Source organism: Lissotriton vulgaris, chromosome 7 (genome assembly GCF_964263255.1).
Source record: "Lissotriton vulgaris chromosome 7, aLisVul1.2, whole genome shotgun sequence".
NCBI lineage: Eukaryota > Metazoa > Chordata > Amphibia > Caudata > Salamandridae > Lissotriton > Lissotriton vulgaris.
Window position 1 is genome coordinate 315207655 of NC_141695.1, and position 25033 is coordinate 315232687.

Sequence of the window (25033 nt, forward strand, 5' to 3'; positions counted from 1 at the left end):
GGCTGATTTCATTTATATCATATATTGTATGATTTCATGATCAAAGACATCTCATTTACATCAGGAATCATTTATCTGTGGCATGGCTGATCTCAAGATCAAAAACATCCAATTTACTTCATGAATAATTTATTTATTGTATGGCTGATTTCATGATCAAAAACATCTAATTTATATAATAAATCATGTATTTGTTGTATGTCTGTATTGGCTTTCATCTAATGATGCAGGATATTTTTACCCTCAACAGCAAATCAACTTCTTTAAGAAATGACACTGGAATTAATATATTTGATCTACTCTATCAATGACGAGGTAGGGCAACTTACAACTAGGCAGCCTGAACACCTACAGTCATGTTAATGCAATAAATCCAGTAATGCCATCTTGAGTAAACCATAGATAGTGTCAGAGGAAATCTACTAATGTCTTCACAAATACAGGTGGGGTCTGTACAGTAAGGTAGGCATTTGTAAGTGGTATTGCAACATAGGTGCTTCTATCATATCAGTAGACTGTTTTGCCCACATGCATCAACGTCAATTGCATTCGCAAACGGTGCGAATCGCAATTTTTGGCCGTTTGCGAATGCAATTGACTAATTTGGAATGCATCATGCATTTCGCAATTTTACCATGTTGCGATTTCTAAAATTGCGATTGCATTTAAGAAATCGCAATTTCAGATTTCTTGAATGCAATGCATGATCATTTTTTAATTGCGAATTCGCAATTTGGAAGTAGTAAATTAGCATGAAGTTGAACTTCATGCTAATTTACCAAAAACTTTCAAATAGGCACAAATTGCATTTTTGAAACTTTTAATTTACACACACACATGCCCTTGGGGCATGTGTGTGTGTGTAAATTGCATTTAAAGTTACATTTCAGGGGTGCAGGGAGGGGTTCTTTGGACCCCCCCCTGCACCCTTGAAATTGCATTCACATTTTGCGAATCGCAATTTGAAATTCGCAACATGTGAATGCCTTCCCATTCATTCCTATGGGCAGGAATCAATGGGAAGGGTTTTCCTTAATTGCGATTCGCAAATTGTGAATCGCAATTAAGGAAAAATACTGAATCGCAAAAAATAAATGCGAATTGTTCATGCATTGCAGTTTGCGATTTCTAAATAGCGGTTCCTTAATTTTCGCAATTTAGGAATCGCAAACGGTGCAATGATGCATGTGGCCCTTTGTTCTTGAAACCTGGTTGAAAAGTGTTGTAAAATCTGTTTGCTATATCCTGGAGAATGTTGGAGGTAATATCTATAAACGCCATCTACTATTACTGGGTTTGATTAAGGCAAAGCGAGACCTGGCGAAAGCCTGGAAGAGTGACCGTGCCCCCCCCCCTTGCCGCCTGGAAGGCGGGCTTAGACTTTCTTATGGGATTGGAACTGCCGGTATTTGAGGCCAGGGGGTGCCCCCGGAAACATTATAAGATCTGGAAGCGGTGGGCGGACTACAGGGGACTGCCTCTGGAACCCCCAGCTGATACGGAGGATGTGTCGCCTCTGGAAGGGGACCCTGGACCTTAGGTTGCTACCTGATACCTACTTTGCCTTATTTATATATCTAGCGAATTGTGAACACGTGCACGGGGTTAGGGAGGGATAAGGGGTGGGTAGTTAGGGATGGGAGTTGGGGGGTGTTCTGGGGGGTGGGCTGTGGGATGGGGAGGGGGGTAATTTCAATTTTAGGCTCTCTGTTCATCCTGCTATGTGTATATTGTGGACGGTATCCTCCTGATTGTGGAGAACTGTACCTATGCTATGCCTAACATTTTAATAAAGACGGTTGTGAAAAAAAAAAATCTGTTTGCTATATCCGTTCTAACAAACAATAAGTAAGGGAGGAAATTGTTTAATCTCCATTTTTCCCCCGATGCACAACATAATGTAATCACAGTTTCTCCAAGCACACCGAATTTCAAACTGAGGATGCGGTTCAGAAGTCTTTTATTCGATCATCTTTAGAGATGCCCATATGCCAATATGTGTTTCGTCTAGAGCTGTTTCAGTCACAGCAGACTTCATCAGAGCAATGCATCAGGGCAATGCATTATTTCAACTAGAATCAAGTACTATTACAATCCGGAGTATCAGATGCAAACGTAATAATATAGCCTTATAGTCCGCCGTAGCGGGCTATACCGGCTATTAAAGGGCCGCTGAATCGTTAAAGGCCCGAGCCGAAGGCGAGGGACTTTAACGAGACAGCGGGACTTTAATTGCCGGTATAGCCCTGCTACGAAGGGCTATAAGGCTATTAGAACATTCTGCCACTAGAGGGCAGAATGTTCTAACAGATTAAACAAAGGGTTCTCGAAGCTGGAGGGGATATAAATCCCCTCGAGCTTCGAGAAGCCTTTGTAGAACATTGGAATGTTGCTCTGCGGGCCTTTACCGGCCCGTAGAAGCAGGGAGCACTCCATTGTCTGCAATGGAGCTCCCAACATTCCAATGTTCTAATATGCATTCTTATATCCTGTATAAAATGTCTCAGATCCAAAGGTTGGGAAATTCTTAGTCCCGCAAGTCCGTTGGTATTGTTCCGTGGTCCGCAGAGTATGTAAGAGCGAAAATGTAACCTGGAACATATTAACATTGAAGTAAAATCTGCTGGCTTCGTTCCATATAAGCTACAAAAATTATGTAAGGTGAAGTTGCACAATTTTCTACTCAGTGCTTAATTTAATATTGTCCCAAGCTCTTTGATAGCCAAAACATGCATCACGTTGTCTAGTCTGAAAAACTTCAAAGGTATCGCTATACAACAGTTCAGATGCATAGAAAATTAGATTGTCACTTTTCTTTCTGAAACTGCAAAGTGAGAGACATTTGTAAAACCAGTACCAATGTTAAAAAATAAGCAGTCATTTGTTAGAAAACGTAGCCTGACATTTGACCTTTGTATTTGAAGTGCAGCAAATGTGACAAATACGGAATTTAAAGGCATCTTTATTTATTGCTTGGGCTTTAGCCCAGTTTGGGGAATGCTGATCTGGTGCTTTGTTTAATAAAGCTAAAATTCTAAGTTTTAGCTCCTCTGAAGAGCTTTAATGAAAGCAAAATGTCATGATATCAGTGCTAATTGCACTGCACTCGTTGTTTAAATAAAACATTACTTCATTGAAAGTCAATCGTATTGTACTGCCGAAAAGAAGATTGGAAAAAAAGGCAAGACTGCATCTACCACAATGCTATGGGGCTTTACTTCAGGCACAGCTGGGCAACGGTCTCCCCTGGGCACAATCTGCACTGAAATTATAGCCAATCACAAGGAGAATTCTGAGGCCTCTTGGATCCGGTAGAAAATTATTGAATGGTGTCCAATGTGGTTGTATGTCGTTACAACACATTCGGTTGCAACACATGCCTTTACCACGCATGTATTACAACGGGATGCTTTTTCCACGCATAACCTTTACCACGAATATTCCTTTACCACGCATAGATTTACAACGATTTTCGTTGTAAATGTTTGCATGGTAAGGGCATACTCTTGGTAAAGGTTATACCTCTCCCCTGTACCTTTACATGACCCCTCAGCCCCCACTCCTTATAATTACCCCTGCCCTTAACCCTTATTCTTTTTTTTATACTATAATTCCCTTTTACCTTTTCATGTCGTCTCCTCTCCATCTTCGTTGGTGACGTCACCGACTTCGTACGTTGTAAAGAGGAAGCGGAAGTTTCTTTCCGTTTCCTCTTAAACAACGCTGATTGCCTCCGTTTCGGAACATCAGGTTCGTTTTTTGGGTGGGGGAGAACCCCAACCCCCCTTTTTAATCCCACACTTTTTTTTTCTTGGGGGGGGACCTCCCAAGCCCCCTTTTTCTTTTTTTAGCATTTATCTCACATGCCTTTACTACGTATCTCATGGTAAAGGTATGCGTGGTAAAGGCTGTTGTTGTAACCACGCATGCATTGTAATAAATGCGTGGTAAAGGTTATCGTGGAAACGGCCATGTTGTAGTGGCCGTTTCCCGTCCAATGTTAAATTTCCGGCCAAGAAGACTGAAAAAGCTGCCACCGGTTGAATTCGAAGACATTAAAATCAGTGCCCACTTGGGCTATTCCTGGGTGCGGTTTAAATGTAAATGTAGCGCTTATATACCGCACGAATCACCCCCGAAGGGGTCTCAAGGCGCTGTACACATACCGCTGTGGAACCCTTCCTGGCCTTTCCCTGTGAAGTGCCCACTCCTGGGCACCCCCAAGGTGAAGTTAGGAATCCTAGCACTGTTGGGGCCGTTGTAGAGATTAAGCAAGCTATTGCCCAGAGTTGCAGAGTGGGACCCATGATTAGAATAGGCACTGAGGCGAGATTTATCAGGTCCGGGGAAATTGAGCTCAAGACCCGCCGAGGCGGGAATTGAACCCTGGTCCGGGCCAGACCTCTGCATCAGGGTCTGCCGCTCTAACCATTGAGCCATACTTCTCTTTAGACCTGGTGGGTGCCCACAGAGGCTCGCTCAATCCCTGCTGATGTCAGTGTGTTGTGACGGTGTCATGGCTGCTGCTACAGCGGCCAATGCAGGGGCAAGGGGAGTGACAGGGGAGGGGGAAGGGGCGGGGCGGGCGGGAGGCTTGCAGAGAGCTATGGCCGCAGCTGAGGGTGAGGGAGGGCATGGGAGTGGGATTGGGAGCTCGGCATAACACAGAATCCTACAACCTCTGCAGTGCAGAGGGAGGTCTCAAGGGGGCCCTGGTTCCATCCATACCGAGGGCCCCTATACAGCCAAAGTCCAATGAATATTTGTAAGATATATGAGACTCAGTGGCCCTCATCACGTTCTGAGCCACATTTTATGCTAGTCTCACTTCATTATTTAGCAATTTTTTACGCTTGTACACAAACGTATAGGCATAGATTGCACATCATTAGTACCAATGTAACACCTAAATATAGCAATAAACAACAAAAAAGTGACCAGCCAACCTTTGCAGAGAGCTTTTACTGCACATGGGTTTAAGTAACTTTTGAACTGTTTGCGCTAGAAACAATTTTTCTTGTTAACATTTTGTAGATTGTGCAGCAGATGGTGAATTATGAGGCAAATGCAGCAAATCCATAATCATGCATATAATTCCAGTGGCCATGGCTAACAAAAGGCAACAACTAAGACCACCTTAGTGGTGTGTTGGAATCCAAAGGTTTCCACACTGCCATCTCTACTCACATACATGAGAAGCACCCATAAAGTCCTGGGAAAGGCTCTCATAGCCAAACAATTACACACTCACGAGGCAACAACAGACAGGCACACCTCAGATGAGGTGGAAACAGTAAGGGCCTGATGTAGAAATTGATTGAACGAAAAAACTTTTATTTTATGGAGGAAATGCTCGATCCACAAGAGAGTCCACCAGTAGAATTTCCTTAAACCTATGGATTGATTGGTGTATTTTTCTTTACCACTGTCAGTCAGGTCAATAATTACATTGTTAACCCCTCAAAGCCTTGGAGTTGGAGTGGCTCAGTTTTAACAATAGCGGTAGGGTTCCAATTACTGGGGGAAATTTAGGGAGGAAGAGTGGGAAAGGGATAATACACAGGAAAAAAACAGAGCTGAGGACTCCAAAAATCTTAACAATGGGAAAAACGACAGAAAGCAGGAAATTGATCATACATGGGACAGGAAGCCACAGGGAAACCCAAAGAAGCTCAAAGAAAACTGGGAAAACAAGTAGGAAGCATGATGAATGGAACCAGGGCTTAATTTGAGCCGGAGGTTGCAGGTGGGGGCCACTGGAACTAATTTTTCGGGATTATCGCTTATTTTTTCTCATCCGACTTTGCCCCAGGACAAGAGAATAAAAAAACACAAAAGGGGAAAGAAGTAGAAAGAGAAACATAAAAAAGGGACAAAGAAAGAAAGCAAGAAGGAAAAAAAGAACCTGCAAGAGTGAGATAAAGGGACAGGGAGTGTCTGGCGGTGGATGAAAAAGGCACGAGGTGTAATCAAGACTAAGCAGCTTTGGTATTTGGTACCCCAACATTCTGTTGCGCCAGCCATGGGTCTCCAATCGAAATATTGGTCTTCAACACTTATTCTTTTACAAATTAAGCACTGGAGGTGGATTAAAAAGGCACAAGGTGTAATAAAGACTAGGCTGTTTTGGTATTTGCACCCCAACATTCTGTTGCGCCAGCCACAGGCCTTTAAGCGAAACGTTGGTCCTCGACACATATTCTTTTACAAATTAAGAACTGCATGCGACCGGGCGACAGGTGGGGGTGCAACCATAAACCCATGGAAGAGAAGGGTGGAAGGAAGCGTGAACATGGATCATGCATGGGGCAGGAGGCAATGAGAGAACCACCAAGAGGCAGAAACAAGGAGAACTTGAAAGAGGCGGTGCAAGAGAGAGCACACAAATGACAACACTGACAGAAAACAGCATGAGCACCCCAAAGAGGGAGAAACAACCAGAGTGTGAAAGGCATCATGCAAAAGGAAAAACAGTAGAAGCCCCAAAGAGTAAGAACAACTAGTAAACTGAGGCAATTGAGGGAAAAGGAGGTAAGAGAGAGACTGTGTGAAGAGTAGAAAAATGGGGAAATAAGAAAGAACAATAGCTAAGGCATGAATAAAAAGAAAGCAGCAGCACTACAAGAGAGTGCCCCAGGAGCCCGTGAGATGCTGGACGAGGAGCAATGTTACCTTCTTACGCAGGTGTGCACAGTCCTGTTGGTGCAAGTCCAGGAAAGCCATGGCTGCGCTTCTGCAGGGTGGAACCACTGGCCTGCTGGCTTTCAGAAAGCTCTGCCTCCTGGATCTGAAGCCCCCTAGAGTTCTGAAGTCCTCTTCCAGCTTGGCAGGTTTGATCATTGCCCACCTTACAGCCCTCCAGAGCCTTGCTGTTTGATCTGCAGCCCCACAGAGCTAGCTGTGCTGGATTTGAGGGCCCCCCAGAAGTCCTAGAAACCTGCACGCCTCCTACAACGCTGTTGGATGACAACCAGCATTCATGGAGCTCTGCTGAGGTTCTACAGCCTTCAGATCTTGGATTGTTTGATCTACAGCGTTCCTAGAGTTTGCATACTAGATCTTCAGACAGCCTTGAGTTCTGCTCACGGGGTCTGCAGCTTGTCCAGTGCTCTGTAGCCTACGTCACCAGTCCTTCTGGAGCTCAAGAGCCTGCAGCTGCATTCCTCTTGTAGCTTTGTTGACAGGTTCTGAATCCTGGATTAGAGCCCGCCCTGGAGTTCAGCTTGCTGGTTCTGCAGGCTTATGGAGCCTTCTAGAATTTACTGACCGGATCTCCAGACTGCCTTGAGATCTTCTGGTTGAATCTACAACTCTCCTAAGTCTCCCCAGTCTACAGCATCAGCATCATCATAGAGCTCTACAGCTTATGTCATCATCCCTCCTAGACCTCTGCATCCTGTGGCATTATCGATCAATCAATCAGGATTAGTAGAGTGCGGCTAATCACCCGTTATGGCATCCAGGAGCTAGGATCTAGCTGCTGAGGGGGGTATCAGTCAAAGAGCCATGTCGTGAGTCCCTTTCTGAATTTCAAGAGGGAGGGAGAGGTTCAGAGGTGAAGGGGAAGGTCGTTCAAGAAGTTGGCGACAATGTTGGAGCAGCTTTAGCGGATGCGGGGTGTGTGAGCAAGGGAGTGGGAGGAGGATTGCAGGTGTCTGGGGGGGTCGGTGGAAGTGCAGGCGGGGGTTGGTTTATGCTGTTCCTTGGTCATGAAGTGCTTTGTAGGAGTGCATCAGACTCCCTCCTGGAGCCCTGCAGCCTCTGAGAGCAATGGTTGTCTGTAAGAGCGTTTTGAGGCCTTTAATGACTGGATCCCCAGCCTGTCTTAAGATTTGATGGTTGGATCTGCAGCGCTTCTAGAGCCCTGAAGCTTGTATCATCAGTCTTGGCCCGTCTTTGTAGTCTCCTGGAGCTTTGACTGTTTGGTAAAAGCCCTCCAAGGCTTCATCAACAGGATATCCACGCGCTTTTAGATCAACTGGCTGGATCTGCAGCTCTCTCGGTGCTCTCCAGCCTGTATCACCAGTCTTACTAGAGACCCGCAGACTGTACCTTCAGTTCTTCTAGAGCTCCGTTGTCTGTATCATCAGTCCTTCTACAGCTCCGCAGTCTGTATCATCAGTCCTTCCACAGCTCCGCAGTCTGTATCATCAGTCCTTCTAGAGCTACGCAGCCTGTATCATCAGTCCTTCTACAGCTCCGCAGCCTGTATCATCAGTTCTTCCACAGCTCCACAGCCTGTATCATCAGTCCTTCTGGAGCTCTGCAGTCTGTATCATCAGTCCTTCTACAGCAACACAGTCTGTATCATCAGTCCTTCTACAGCTCCGCAGATTGTATCATCTGTCCTTCTACAGCTCCGCAGCCTGTATCATCAGTTCTTCTAGAGCTCCGCAGCCTGTATCATCAGAGCTTCTACATTTCCGCAACCTGTATCATCAGTCCTTCAACAGCTCCGCAGTCTGTATCATCAGTCCTTCTAGAGCTCCGCAGCCGGTATCATCAGTCCTTCTACAGCTCTGCAGTCTGTATCATCAGTCCTTCTACAGCTCCACAGCCTGTATCATCAGTCCTTCTACAGCTCCGCAGTCTATATCATCAGTCCTTCTACAGCTCCGCAGTCTGTATCATCAGTCCTTCTACAGCTCCGCAGTCTGGATCATCAGTCCTTCTACAGCTCCGCAGCCTGTATCATCAGTCCTTCTACAGCTCCGCAGTCTGTATCATCAGTCCTTCTACAGCTCCGCAGTCTGTATCATCAGTCCTTCTACAGCTCCGCAGTCTGGATCATCAGTCCTTCTACAGCTCGGCAGTCTGTATCATCAGTCCTTCTACAGCTCCGCAGCCTGTATCATCAGGCCTTCTAGAGCCCTGCAGCCTCTATCATCAGCTCTCCCTGAGTTCTGATAGTGTGGTACCTACCAGCCCTCCAAAAGTGTTCAGAATAGATGTCTAGAGGTCTGCAGGCTGGATAAGCGATTCTCCAACAGCTCTGCAGCCTTCACGATCAGCCCTCCTTCAGCTCCACCTCTAGCTTTGTGGGCCGTTTCTAGCACTCAGCTGCTCGTTCTGCAGCCTTCACGGAGCTCTGCACCGTTCACTGAGATCTGCTTTGTGGGCCGGTTCTAGTGCTCAGCTGCTGGTTCTGCAGGCTTCACGGCGCTCCGCTGGTCGGATCTGCACCGTTCACTGGGTCTTGCTTTATGCGCCGGTTCTAGCGCTCAGCTGCTGGTTCTGCAGCCTTCACGGAGCTCTGCACCTTTCATTGAGCTATGCTGCGGGCAGGAGAGGTGGCGGGACTCTGTCCGGGGAGCTCTGCGGCCATATGGCACCGACTGCCCTGCGCGTACTTGTGTGCCAAAGGGCTCTGAGAGGGAAGGTTACTCAGCTGTTTTGGGTGGCGGGTAGGACAGGGGCGGGCGGGCAGCCCTGTGTGGCTGGACATCGGGGTGTGGGGTGGGCGGGTCGCACACTGAGGCCTTTGTGGATTCAGGACGGCCTAATACAAACAAGAGACTGGGTTCTTAGAAATGCAGGTCGACCCTAATCCCTGCAGTCGGAGAGCTCGGTCACAGCCTGTGTGTTCTTGTTTATCAGACTGTTCTGCCAACCCGCCCCTCCCGCTTTCCCCTCCGCACTGTTTTCTCTCCTCGACGAAGTAAACAATCCCTGTAGACCGTACTGGCCGTCGTTGAGTGACCTCTGACCCCAATGACATCAGAAACACGGGGCATCGTCTGACCTCTGACATAACAGGGCCTGTGCTATTTGTGGCCCGATTAGACATAGTAAAACCACGACTGTCTATGCGTGTGGTCGGCTCCCGTATAATGGCATAGTGTTGTGTTGCTTCTAACATAGTTCCCACAAGGTATAGTGTCCCCATTACGTCACTTTTAATAACCCTGAATTGAGAGGTTCCCACCATGAAAGAGGAATATCATACGAGAAAAGGATTCTGCTGCAGGTGTTTTCACATGTATGGTCTTAGAGTAACCGCAAGCTTTATGACAGGGCTGACACTTTTTCCATGCTGTAATCCAGTATAAACACGGGAACACCGCAATGCTTGATAATTTGTGTCATGGTAATACCGCGCGCTATAGCAATATCATAGTTTCACAACTTTCCGGCTCTATGCATGCTAGCTGCAGAATGCCTTTTATATTGTGCTGTGCATCGTAGGAGGATTCTTCGCCATAATATGATGCGGTAAAACTACATGCGGTAATACCGTGGCCGGACCCTCAATACCGATTCCAGTAGCGTAGCAAGGATGCCTGGGGACCTGGTGCAAGCAAGGAACTGCCCCCTTTGAAAGCTGTTGGGGTAGTATAATACAGCAAGTATCAGAGTTCAGTGGCTCACGTAGGGCTCTGGGCCCGGGTGCCACTGCACCTGCTGCTCCGACGGTATCCAAACCCTTGTTTAGAGGGAAACGTCTGATTCCACTCAAATCTGTATTCAGAGGCTATTCGTCGGACCAGAACCTAGAGGGTCCGAAAAATGCTGATGCGGAGAAGTCCGCAGTCATAAGGAGTTTATATATTATTAAATTGATTTTATTGAGAATGGGGTGTTTAGAATCTTCACTGGGCCTGGGAGCTGAATTAGTCACATTACTTTAACAACATATGTGCTGGTTTATTGCTCCCTAGTAATGTTTTTTAGCTCTCATGATTTAAAAGATATTTTGTGTATTGGAACAAGGATCTGTAAATGATTTATTGAGCTGTCATGTTTCCCACTTAGCTTCCAGAGGATGATTCTCTTCTTTAATTGATTCTGGGGTTAACGTTAATAAAGCAGCATACTATTATTTAACTTTCGCTATACAGAGTGCCACATTTTGAAAACAATTTATATATTTTTTTAAGTCGGGCGTTAGTCAAGAACTTTTGATTTTTAGTAAGGTTGCATATATATAATGGACCTCATTTACAACAAGGTGATGCAAGCCACTTTGCAGCGCCGAACTGCGTCATTTTAAAAGTAAAGGGATGCGTCATATTTACAACAATATGATGCATCCCTGTGCTTTCCCATGCGTTGGCGCACAATTGGCTGCCAAGTGCCAACACAGGCACCCTTGCACCATAGTGTTAAAACCTAGACTGCAGTGTCAACATTATCGGCGCCATCTTGCCCCCTTTTCGAGCCCATTCGTGCGCGTAAGCGGCAGCCATTTTAAATGCCATGGCCTCTCTGTCCATCGCCGACAGCCAGCGCGTCTCTCTCTCTCTCTCTCACTCCTGACCTCGCAAGCATCCCCCGCGCGCTGACAGCCCCCGCTCTCACATGCCTTGGGCCATAAACCCCTCTTCAGCACAGCTCTGCCTCGGAACCCCATCCTGTTCCCAGCTCAACACCTCCCTCCATTCCTTTCATGATCCCGGGTCCTTTGATAAAACCCCCCCTTTCCTCTGTGCCCGTTTGTCTTACTCGTTCCCAGGCCGCCACCTGGCCCTGCGGATGCCGTTTATTGCCCCCCCCCATACAGTAGGAAGCTTCTCCCATCAAAGCATCCACGAGTTGATCAAAGCCCCCACCCCATGAGATCCGATCAACCACATACATTCCGTGAATCGGCGGAATGTCCAGCTGCGCGACAATCATCACCTGTTGTGACCGGGGTGGGGACTTCAACTGTAAATGTGTGCGGGAACGGGCCTGAAGCGGGGATTCCGAGGATGTCCTTTCATACTTCAAAGCATTTGCAAGAATGTGCCACATGCAATAAACTGTAATAAAGATCGTAAACCTGTATATAAGAGGCCAGGCCTCAGAGATGCGGTTAGAGCACCTCGAGAAGATACCCTGTTGTCTGATTTGAAGTGTTCTGCTCCGTCGGAATAAAACTTCTGTTTCCTGCCTTCCAGTCTCCAGCGCCTGCCTCTTTGTTTGGTAATTTGAGTGGTAATAGAGGCGGTTAACGCCGGGCAACTCTGAAAAAGGTCATCCGCCCTACCTTTTTCCACAATTGGCGTCCCAAACGTGGGGCCCATCAGCGACTCGTGGATCCAGTGGGAGAGGTCCTGACGACAGAGTGAACGACTGCAACGATCGGGAGAGCTCCTGTCCGATAGACCCTCGTCTGACAGCCGATCATCCGAACTTCACTGGTTCCGAACAGACCTCTCTCGAGTGATCTACGGTCCTGACTGGGAACCATCAGGAGTGCCGCGAAGATCACGAAGAATAGAGGACGATCGGGCGCTGGATTCGGAAGACCTGTCCATGCGGTCCGGGTAAGGTCGTGTAAACACGACAAATTGCGAAATGATTGTTTGATTTGGATAATACTAGTATTACTCTTTTGTTGGTTCGTTTGGAGATTCACTGTCTGCAAACGGAGAAACAACAGGCTCTCTCTTTGCAAGCAGTGAAGGATAGGTAACGTAGACTTTTGTCCCCGTTGTAATCCGTCGTGCCTATCTTCCTCCCCCACTGATTGATTGTTTGGCCCGAACTGTTGTTCGCGGATTGTTTTCTGGAGATTCTCTGTCTGCAAACAGGGAAGAACAGGTTCTCTCTTTGCAGGTAGTGAAAGGGTGGGTAACGCAGACTTTTGTCCCCGTTGTAACCCGTCGTGCCTACTTATTCTCCCCATTGATTGTTTGATTGACCGAACATTGACTGTTCGATATTGGTTCTTTTGAGGTATTCACCGCCTGCAAACAACGAAGAATAGAAATATTCTGTCTAGTCTTTGCACGCAGTGATAAGATAGGTAGTGCAGACTTTTGTCCCCGTTGTAATCCGTCATGCCTATCTTCTCCCCACTGATTGGTAGCCTGTTTAGCCCGGACCGCTTATTAGAGATGAACCGGCTCCACTGGAAGGCACCCCTAATAAGGACATGTTCATGAAGCATGGATTGATCGCTATAGCTTATAGCAAGCTGTGGCATAAATATACGAAGAAGGATCAGAAGAGTCAGTGGCCACTGATAGGATCCTTCGACGAAGATAAAATAAGCGCGCTAGAAACAGCCCTTGGGAAACACAAGACGACGCCCACTATGCTCGATAGTCTCGGCATGTGGCGCAAAGAAACCGAACAGCGTAAAAAGAGAAATGAAAGTAGGTTGGGAAAAGAGCTGCGAAAGGCAGCCCACCTAGCTGCCAAGAAATTAGAAGAAGAGATTAAGGAAAGAGAAGAAGCCAAACAGAAACTAGAGGTAGAGACATCAATTCAGTGTCCGGTTAGAACGCCCTCTACGCTCTACCCTGAATTACCCTCAAAACAGCGAGCCAACGATGATCTCTTGTTAGGTCCTCCGATCATCTACATGCCCCCTCCATATGCCCCTTCCCAAACCTCAGCACAGCACCCGCTATCCCCAAGCACAGACGAGAGTGGTACCAGAGCTTCGGTCCCTATGGCCTCCGCGCCGGCCGAACCCCTTGTACTAGATACAGCACAAGCGACAGTGTTAGATGACCCAGAGACCCGAAAGGCTGATTCCGCAAGAACGAACAGATTAAGCAAGGATGAGCGAGCAGGGATTGACAAGATAGTGAGGACACTGGTAGAAAGAAAGTAAAGTGAAGAGCACATCACGAATATGTTCAACTCATATGCAGGGAGCCACAGACGACATTTTGCCGTACGACTGTGTTATCATGCCCTGAACGCGTATGAGGACCGATATCGAGACAAAGGTCCCGAGAGCCTAACGACTCTGTATAGGAAGGTCGATATCGGGGATGAGGGCGAGTGTGATGTGACGGACCTCCTTACGCGTACGCTTGAGGTTTTCCGCCACCTCACTGAACAGGAATCGGAAGCTAAACCCACGACACCCGTAGCAACCGAACCACGAACTGAGCGAGCTAGCACCATGATGCCAATAAGAGAGGCTGCCCCCTACTGGGTTCCTCCACGAGGTCTAGGAACACACGATGACGGCAACCACCAAGATGCGAGAGGGAGGGTAGTGTACAACTGGGTCTACCAGCCATGGGATCGGCAAGATATTCGGACGTTCCGGAAATCTCTGCCCGATTTATCTAAAAACCCCACTGCCTTCTACACTGAATTAGGTACAGCCCTAGGTTCAACGATTATGACCCTGGCTGACATCGACTTGTTTTTCGGGTTATGTCTACCAGCTGATGTGTGGAAGCAAATCCGGAAAGTCGACCACCTTGAGCTGTTCGGACATACCTGGTCACAACTCGATGACATAGATAGGCAACGAGAACCTGGACAGAAGCCTTTGAAATCCATTTTAGACCTCCCAGACAAAATTGTACAGAAATTGAAAACCCTGATCCCAGAAAAGAAAGTGGACTGGTCGATAGTAACGGCTTGTCGTCAGAAACCCCAGGAAGACGTATCGGACTACTTCTCCCGGTTTGAAACGGTGTTCTCCGATTACAGCGGCCAGGACATGACCACTGCAACCGGACACCATCTGTTTGTCCAGAATTATGTTAAGGGTTTGTCGCCGGAGGTCTCTCAGAAACTGCAGGCCAGTGAGAGTAGTTGGGCGGCCTCCAAACCTGCGGCTATCCTTCAGATGGCCCAATATTACGAGCACCAGAAAAATGAAAACGATAGAGCGACAGAGAAAAAGAAGAAAGACTTAAAAGAGAGGGTGATGATTGCGCAGTTGCAAGGGGTGACTATAGGACGGGAGCAATACAAAGGAAAGTATCAGACAAATGTCCCCAGGAACACACCTCCTAAAGACCGCACCTCAACACCCCACATTGGACGTACAGACATTAGCGAGGACCAGTGTGCCTTCTGCAAAGGATTCAGCCATTGGAAATCCCAGTGCCCGGTTCTGTTGGAGATGAACAGAAATAGGGCCCAAGGACGTAGCGGGTGGACCGAGAAATAGAGGACAGCAACGGGGGCCCGCAAATGACATGACTAACGATAAATCAAACAGACCAAATACATTTGACCGACCCAGACAGAACCAGTACCAGCAGTCTGACTGCGACGATGCCCGCGACTTCGCATAGGACTGCCAAGGGCAAGGGAGGGATACAGTCGAGCTCTATGTTGACCAGCAAGGTCCTTATGTCACTGCTAAGGTCCTGGGTACAAAGTCTCCATTTCTGGTAGACACTGGCGCGACACGTAGTGCGTTATCTAAACGACTGATTCCAAGGGCACCCTTGTCTGGCTCACTTGTGACATCGATAGGTTTCGATGGAACGCCCTCCACTAACCCTTTGTCCACTCCGATCCCCTTCGACTTAGAGAACAATACCACTGACACGACGTTTTTGCTTTCCGCCAATACCCCTGACGCCATTATGGGACTCGACTTGCTGAAGCATTTCCGAGCGACTATTAGATGTTCCCAAGACGGAGTTCGAGTTTTCCTGTACGACAACCCCATTCTGCTTAGACATTGCCCTTCCCGACGCATGTTTACTATCACTGACGCTGACTCGTCCCTACTTGACACTCTGCCTCCGTATCTGGGGGCCAAGACAGATTCGGACGTAGGACGCATGATGATTGACCCAGTGCACATCACTGTTCGACCGGACGCCATACTCCCAAAAATTCCACAATATCGGATATCGCCCGAGGGCGAGAAGGCATTGGTAAAGATTATTCAGTCACTGATAGACGCAGGAGTGGTAGAGGAAGTGGTTAGCAACGTTTGCAACAGCCCTATCTTGCCCATCATCAAGAAACAAGGAGAGGGAGATGAGAAAGCATACCGCTTCATCATCGACCTTCGAGAGATCAACAAAGTAGTTGTACCCCAGTACCCTGTGGTCTCAGACATCACCACTATCCTGACTTTGATTCCTTCTACTGCCACCACCTTCACTGTCATTGACCTCAAAAACGCATTTTTCTCCATCCCCATCCACCCAGACAGCCGATATCTCTTCGGCTTCACCCTAAAAGCCCGCTCATATAGATTCTGTCGAGCACCCCAAGGCTACACAGAAAGCCCCAGCATCTACAGTCAGGCCCTCAAGAGACAACTGGATGAGGTCCAGTTACCCGATGGAGTGGTGTTGATACAATACGTCGATGACATCCTTTTGGCAGCCGACACCACTCCACTAGCGGCCACCGCCACCATTCAGCTCCTGCACTTCCTTGCGGAAAATGGCCACAAGGTCTCCAAGAAGAAGTTGCAATTCTGCCAACCCCAGGTCACTTACTTAGGCCACCTTCTGTCCAAAGACGGAAGGAAACTTACTCCCGACCGGATCCAAACCATTCTTGAAACCCCTGTCCCTAAGACCCAGAAACAAGTCCGCTCCCTACTAGGCCTCACCTCCTTCTGTCGGCAGTGGTTGCCAAACTTCAGCCTCATTGTGAAACCGCTGCTTTCTCTACTAGCTAAAGATGTCCCCTTCCCCCTCCCTTGGACCCCTGAATGCCAATCCTCCTTCATAGAGCTACAAGATGCCCTGTGTTCAGCCCCTGTCCTAGGTACCCCCGATTACACAAAGCCCTTCTCCCTCTACACTCATGAAAGGGAGGGGTGTGCTTTATCTGTCTTGACCCAGTCCATTGGCCCAAAGCAACGACCATGCGCTTACTTCTCTGCCACTCTTGACCCCGTAGCCAGAGCCTTGCCTGCCTGCCTTCGAGCTGTAGCTGCCGCTGCGATCTCTATCCGACAGAGTGAGGGGATCGTGCTCTCGAATTCCCTTACGGTACTAGTACCCCATGCAGTTGACACCCTCCTGAACCAAACTAAGACGCAACACCTGAAGAGTGCACGACTGACTGGATACGAACTGACTCTGCTCGCACCCCACATCACCCTGAAAAGATGCACCACACTGAACCCGGCAACTTTGTTGCCCCTACTGGAGAACGATCCAAATGTGCCCCCTGTACATGACTGTGTGACCCTCACGGACGAACAGACTAGAAGTAGGGTTGACCTCAGAGACACGGCTTTCCCTGACCCTGACGGAGAGCTGTGGGTGGACGGCTCTTGCATCAAACTCCCCGATGGCACCACTTCAGCTGCCTATGCAGTCACCACGGCCCATACTGTAGTAGAGACAGCCCGCATCACACAACGATCTGCACAGGCAGCGGAACTGATTGCCCTGACACGAGCATGCATACTAGCAGCAGGAACCACAGAGAACATTTACACCGACAGCCAGTATGCCTTCGGGGTGGTTCACCATTTTGGGCTCCTTTGGAAGGAAAGGGGATTCTTGACCTCGCACGGCACCCCATCTTACATGGAGATCTAGTCTCCGCCCTGATCGAAGCTGTCCTTCTCCCCAAAAGACTTGCGGTTATCAAATGCCAGGCACACAAGAAAGTGACAGACATTATTGGACAGGGAAATGCATTAGCCGATATCACTGCTCGAACCACAGCTGAAAATAGGACGACGACACGCATGTACGTAACCAGGTCCCAAGCCGAGAAATGGACCAGCGCTAGGGACACTATTAGGGACATTCAAATGGCCAGCACACAACACGAATTGACTAAATGGGCACGGGTGGGACTGAAAGACGATGAAGGCTGCTGGCGGACAAAAGACACGAACAAATGGTTGCTACCTGACTCATACCTGATTCCCATACTGACTATGGCACACTCCCCTGCTCACATAGGATCAGCCCCCATGATTGAACTTGTCTCCAGAGTTTGGCACAACGACAAAATCACAGACTCCGCCAAACGTCTGGTCCAACAATGTTTGATATGCTTGCAACATAACCCCGGGAAAGGAACTGTGGTACCGCGGGGAGGGTTTGGGGTTCCCAATCACCCGTTTAAAGTCCTGCAGATGGACTACATCCAACTAGACAGATGCCAAGGCCTGAAATACGTACTTGCCGTGGTGTGCGCATTCAGCAAATGGGTGGAAGCATACCCAACCCGTGATAACACTGCTATGACCACTGCAAAAGTACTGTTAAAAGAATTTTTCCCTCGCTACGGCCTTTGTCGAATTTTATGGAGCGACAATGGCCCCCACTTCGTAGCCGAAGTTATCCAGCTCATCTTAAAGGGGCTGGGTGTAAAACAGAAGTTCCACGCAGTCTTCCACCCCCAGTCTGCTGGACTTGTTGAGCGATACAATGCCACGCTAAAACTAAAGCTAGCCAAGATAGTGGCTACCACAGGACTGAAATGGCCGGACGCTCTCCCACTAGCATTGCTATCGATGCGTTCCACCCCCACCAAACACCACTTGACACCTTACGAGGTCGTTTTCGGCCGACCCATGAGCGTTTGGTCTGCACCAAAACCGACTTCCAATCATGACGCCCCGGACGTCCTAATGTCTGATTACTTGTACAAATTGACTAAAACTCTGTCTGTCATTCACCAACAGGTGCTGCATGCCATCCCTGACGCTTCCAGGGGTCCCGGACACGACCTGCAACCCGGGGACTTCATCCTGATAAAGAATTTCCAGCGCGCCAAGAGTCTGGAACCCCGGTGGACGGGCCCCTGGCAAGTCCTACTCACCACCCGAACAGCTCTTCGAGTGGAAGGAAAGCGGACCTGGGTGCATGCGCACCATTGCAAGCGGATTCCCCCGACTCTGACGACGACCGAAGACGTGACCACCCAGGAAGAGCTCCTGAACAAAGACCGACCATCGCTGAATTGCTACCCAGACACAGAGACACTTGAACTTGCAAAGATTCCTGACCCCACCGTGCCATCCAAAGAAGGGTATAACCTGCGACGAAAGGAGAGAGTTTCGGCTAAGCAGACCATTGACTAAGTCATAATTCTCAGATCGGTGGCCTAACACTACAAAGGCTGTCAGGAGAGAAAGCCAGACGAGGTTTTTGGTTCTGCCCGCTGCCGAGCTCCCTTGAAGATGATGGAAGCGCCCGATAAGAAGATGATGGAAGCGCCCGATAAGAAGGTGATGGAAGCAACCGGACATCCGAAAATTCGCTACAGGAACCCAAAGACAGACAGAATCCACAGTTCAAAGACAATTGTACTTTTTATCACGATCCTCTTCTGCCTTCTCCTCATGACCACACTCTGGATTGTGGAAGAAAACGCACCCGCTCATGAGACATTCCTGACCACTGCACAGCCTACCACCATGAAGGAGCATTATTTGATCTCTCTCTCTCCCCAACTCAGAGAAAGGCGAAAGGAGTTTTGGAACAACTCCTTTGTACAGCTGCTGCACCAGCACAATCTTGCCACCAATGCCACCAACTGCTGGATCTGTGGGTTGCTACCCCACGCCACTGGACATTCGATACCCTTCATCCCTTCTCCCTTCTCAATTCACGGCTCCTGCCTTGCTTGGCTAATCCTCCTGCAAAAGAGCCATAGAGACAATGCCACCTCCAGCAAAACCATGACGCATTTCTTTCATGAGGTCTGGCGAAACAAAACAAAGACACATTTCTGCCCGCAGACCTCCAACGACTCTATCCACATGGACATCCCTGCCAAAGAACGAATTGAAATGCAGGTGTTCAACAATCCGACCAGACCCACCTTCTCCTACCTTCGGAAGCGAACAGCCGCCACCCTGACTGTGGCCCTATCTGTCATCAACGTCACAGGCCTTATGAGCATAGAAGGGCTTGGGACACAGCTGGTGGGCCGCAGTGCTTGCCGCTTCACCAGAACTTTGGACTCTGCCGATCCACCTTCCTTTGTATCCTCTCCAAACATGTACTTCGTTTGTGGCACAAAAGCCTACACTTGGCTCCCCAAAGGCTGGGGGGGCACTTGTTTTATCTCCTTCATCCTTCCTCCGACCTATGTGGCTCCAACGAATCATCATCGACAAAAACGAGCCAAGGACATTGAACAAACCGACTCTACAGGAGCACAGTTCCTCGACGCAATGAAGGGACTTGTTCCACTCTGGGGCCCGATGGCAAACAGCTGTGCCATCCGACATTTGACTCAGGCAGTCGAGACAACAATGAACATCACAGCTGGTATCCTTGCAAACAACACAGCCGAGCTTCAAGCGGTCCGCCTGGTGGCTCTCCAGAACCGCCTTGTTCTAGATGTGGTTCTAGCGGATCGTGGTGGAGCATGCCGCATTATTGGGTCCAGCTGCTGTACATATATACCGGACAATTCACCCTCAGTGTACAAGGCCATCGAACATCTCCACAGACTCTCCTCAGAAGTTCACCAGGAGCAGGAAGAATGGTCGCTTGGTGGATGGTTTTGGAATACTGTTAAGAACTGGGGCTGGAGACTGTTTACCATTATCCTGATTCCTGTGGTTGTGATATGTGGGTTCTGCTTAGGAATTCAATGCTTGCCGCCTCTGTGTTCATTATGTGCGAATTGTATCTGCCCTAAGACTGTGGACTTTGGAAAGGAACGTATGGGAGCACTATATGATGTCGAGATTAGGAATTTAATGCGGATAGACCTTGAGTAGGCAAGCTGGCTAGATATGTTGAAAAGGGAGGACTGTTAAAACCTAGACTGTAGTGTCAACATTATCGGCGCCATCTTGCCCTTTTTTCGAGCCCATTCGTGCGCGTAAGCGGCAGCCATTTTAAATGCCATGGCCTCTCTGCCCATCACCGACAGCCAGCGCGTCTCTCTCTCTCTCTCTCACTCCTGACCTCGCAAGCATCCCCCGCGCGCTGACAGCCTCCGCTCTCACATGCCTTGGGCCATAAACCCCTGTTCAGCACAGCTCTGCCTCGGAACCCCATCCGGTTCCCAGCTCAACACCTCCCTCCATTCCTTTCATGATCCTGGGTCCTTTGATAAAACCCCCCCTTTCCTCTGTGCCCGTTTGTCTTACTCGTTCCCAGGCCGCCACCTGGCCCTGCGGATGCCGTTTATTGCCCCCCCCCCCATACAGTAGGAAGCTTCTCCCATCAAAGGTTCCACGAGTTGAACAAAGCCCACACCCCCATAAGATCCGATCAACCACATACATTCCGTGAATCGGCGGAATGTCCAGCTGCGCGACAATCATCACCTGTTGTGACCGGGGTGGAGACTTCAACTGTAAATGTGTGTGGGAACGGGCCTGAAGCGGGGATTCCGAGGATGTCCTTTTATACTTCAAAGCATTTGCAAGAATGTGCCACATGCAATAAACTGTAATAAAGATCGTAAACCTGTGTATAAGAGGCCAGGCCTCAGAGATGCGGTTAGAGCACCTCGAGAAGATACCCGGTTGTCTGATTTGAAGTGTTCTGCTCTGTCAGAATAAAACTTCTGTTTCCTGCCTTCCAGTCTCCAGCGCCTGCCTCTTTGTTTGGTAATTTGAGTGGTAATAGAGGCGGTTAACGCCGGGCAACTCTGAAAAAGGTCATCGGCCCTACCTTTTTCCACAATAGGGGGTGTCTACGTTGCGTGGATGATTGTTTTCATGCAGGAAGGGACACCTGGGTAGAGTATAGCATGTTATTGAGGCGTACAACCTAAGAACTGCTAACAGCTTGCATAAACATGCATTTAGGCAAGTGTTGATATCACTGGTTGACACAATTTAAAAACATGTAGCTTAAGATGGCTTTCCCAAAATGGGTAGGAAGGTGGCATTTCACGGAATGCGACCGAAATGAGGGCAAGTCATAAACAAATGCACCCTTAGTGAATGCTGCAACATGTATGTTTTTTAACCCGTAGCGTGCTTATGACAGAACCACGCCGTCATGAGCCATGGGCGGCGTGTGTTCATTATGGCATGGTTTCGTCATGCCGCTGCTGCTCTGCCCACGCGTCATTAATTCTCCGCCTGTGCGGGCAAATGAGCGGGCGGGGACGTGACGGAACTACGCCGTCATGAGCACAAGCCGCCGTGACTCATGACGGCGTGGTTCCGTCATGAGCACCGCAGCGCCGAGATCACCCCCTAGCCTCCCGCGCCGCAGTGAAATTCGCGCCACGGAGAAGGGGTTGTAATGCAGTTAAAAAAAGACTGGCCAGAGAAAACCGTCATACTTGAAAGTGAAGTTTCGAAAAATCTGGAAAGCAAACACAGAGCTAATAAAGCAGCAGGCCCAAGACGAAAACACAAAATTGAAGGGGCATAAAAGCAGTTACAAAACAAGTTAGGGATGCCGTTAAGATGGCAGTCGCCGTCTAGCAGTGCTCTCAGCCATCCGACCCATCTTGCGGCATCCTAGAGTCCTGGAGGAGTCTCTTTAGCGCTGATGAGCTGTGGGCATTGCCTATCCCAGTCGCGTCTCCCTGGTCCACTGGGGGTGCCTGGGTCTGCCATACGCCATGGATGGAGGTGTCGACCCTGGGGCATGGTGAATGCGGCAGGCGAGCCAAAGACTGAGGCCTGTGTGGCCAGGGGCATCCCAGGGACCCAGCTGGGACCTGAACTTTACCAGCACAGACCTCCCCCATGGAGTAACCAGGGGGGACACTGGAGTTGCACGTGCCGGGTACTGATGCAGTGACAGGACCCGTCAGATTATCTGCTGACATGCCTGCCCGTGAGAACTGAGAGGCATGGCCTGTCTCCCATGGAGGTCGTAGCCTGGTGGGACCGGTGTGTCCAGCGGAGGTAGGTGGGGATGGCTGACGAGTGACCTCGGAGAGCAGAGCTGGAACCAAAGAGAGCCGGTCCACATTGGCTGCCGGGGCCTGGAGTGAGGAGACCAGTCAGCCTAGCACCATATCCAGCTGCTCAGGATGCCCCCCACTTGACCCGCGGGCCTGTCCTTGCCCTAGTTGGAACTGAGCACCGAGCATGGACACTTGGACTGTTAGCAAGGCACCTTGGTGCATTCTGTGGTGGCAGACTGAGCTGGCTGCTTGTGCTGCCCCTATTCAGGACCTTGACATCATGGGGTAAGCGGGACAGGGGCAATATTATACCTGCACATCAGCCTCTGCGCCTTGACACCCAATTGGAGTGATGGACAAGGATTAAGAAGCTTCGGCCCAGGCCAAGATGGATAAAAATACTACCTCTACTCATGCTCCTTTGGGGATACCCTCCCCGGTGGTGGCAACGATGAAGCCAACGGACCACTTGAACTCTGAGGTGATTCTCCAAGACATCCAAGCCTCCTGATAGGCAGTTGAAACCCAGCTTGCAGAAGTCCAGCTGCATCTCACCTTGCTTCACCACGATCTCAGTAATATGGCTAACTAGGTTACAGAGGCAGAAGGGGCTAATTAGGTTAAAGAGGCAGAAGGGCACGGCTCAACTATGGGGGATGAAGTCTCGTCCCCTCCAAACCACAGTCATTAAACTTCTCTCGGCCACTAAACAACTTGAGCTGCGGACAGAGCATGCCGTAAACAGATCTAGATGTTACAACCTCCATTTTTGAGGTTCCCTGAGGGAGTTGAGGCTAGCAACTCTGGTTGCTTCCTTGAGTTCTGGATACACTTGTGGAGGCCCTCTCCAAGTGGTTCATGTTGGAATGGGCCCTTAACAGCCTCACGATTCCCCTACGAGACCGCTCATAGAAGGGGTCATGACCTACAGAGACAGAGATGCAATATTTCAGGAGGCCCACAAGCTTGAGAATCTACCATGTGAAGGGTCCAAAATCATGATATTTCCGAAGTACATGAAGCTGGTACAGGATAGGCGCCGGTCCTTGTATTCACAGCTAAATAGTATTCACCCTTGAGTGTACCATATTCTAGTGGTGGTGGAGGTTAGAACAATACATGTGTGTGCTAGCAAGATAAGAGAGTTGGAGGGGAAAGCACTGATTGTGTTCAGTGCTCCAGAATTCACTGAAATGGTATACCACAGTATTTACCCATATGTGAGTTCTTGTGACCAGGAGGGAGTAATTTTACTGCCTCACCTTTACAGGCTTTCTACTCACCAAAGTATCTTTTTGTTCTAAACAATATTGTTGTATTTTATAAATTGCATCCAAAACAAGCATTTGCAAGGCAATAGGTCTCACATTTACAAGAGATTGAGCTATTGGCATTGTAAATGACAATTACTTTTATTTATGTGTTGTTTTTAAAACAGATAAATAAAAGGCATTGTCATTTACAATGCCAATAGCTTAAACTCTTGCAAATGCGAGACTTATTGCATTGCAATTCCAGGGTCCGTGCTATAAAACATTTTTTTTAAAAGCATTAGGAGAGAACGTGTCCTGCCTGCAACAGCAGGCAGGACAAAGCTATTTGAGAAAATAGTGTTCAAAGGCTGCAATTACAGCCTACCGGGTAACAACACACATAACAGGGGATATCGCCATAGGAGGTTCCAAAATGAGACAAGGATGTACTAAGGAGGGACTACTAAGCCTATTGACCAATGAACAGCTACAGTTTACAGAGGACAATTACACAAGCCAATGGAAAATATGGCCGTAGAGTGGACGGAACTTCAAGTCCCTATCTGAATACAGCATGCCTCGCAGAGCAGCGCATACGCTGCCCAGACTCGACCTGAAAATAAATTGCTTTATATTCTGTAGCATTCATTTTTCAGATGATTTTGTCAGTACTCACTCCTCATTGCTACTGCACCATTTGGTAACTAGTTATAGATATGGCAGTCATCTTAGAATGGTATGCTACTTCTCTACTATTGTTTTCCAATTCAAAGATGATTTATACTTAATTGACAAGTGGCCTGACAATACTGAGGAATGAATGCTAACAAAAGCAATGGATACTACAGAAAATAAAGCAAACCTCGTTATCTGTTTTTCAGGTGCTTTTGTCTGTGCTTCTGCACAGTCGTTTTGATGCTTGTACGACATGTGCCATACACATCCTGAAACCTATTTGCTGTGCCAGTGCTTGTTTATTATGATACAGGCCTGCCATTTTTGAAATGTAAAAATGTTTCCATCCTGCCGTCTGATGCTTCCTTGCTTCTGTTACATGCTAGTTATAAGCTTCAAGAATGAAACTAACAAGATGTGCTTCTCCAACTGGAGAGAAAGGTTATAAGAGAAGCACCACCATGCATAGCTTAGGAAGCATGGTGGAGGACTTAAAACTACACAGCGATACTGAAGCACCATTTTCCTGTCCTATCTAACAAGTTATTCACTGAACACTTATTTTTAGCCTCTATAAACCACAGACTCCCTTTTACTAGGTTATTTCCAGCATGCTTGTGTGCTTCCTAGTCTTTTATGAAATA

At 48.4% G+C, this 25033-nt stretch overlaps 2 protein-coding genes across 2 annotated transcripts in view; one reads left to right on the forward strand and one right to left on the reverse strand.

Annotated features, from left to right (window-relative positions):
- Positions 1-9351, reverse strand: part of LOC147701459 (insulin-like growth factor 3.L) — a 237490-nt gene extending 228139 nt beyond the window's left edge. The window contains exon 1 of the mRNA XM_086930134.1: positions 6673-9351. Within this exon, the coding sequence (XP_086786260.1) occupies positions 6673-6840 (168 nt within the window). The 5' untranslated portion in view covers positions 6841-9351. The remainder of the gene's footprint in view (positions 1-6672) is intronic.
- Positions 9352-18805: 9454 nt separating this feature from the next.
- Positions 18806-20359, forward strand: LOC147701460 (syncytin-2-like). The gene has a single exon (XM_086928657.1). The coding sequence runs from the start codon at positions 18806-18808 to the stop codon at positions 20357-20359; it is 1554 nt and encodes a 517-aa protein (XP_086784783.1).
- The last annotated feature ends 4674 nt before the right edge of the window (positions 20360-25033 follow it).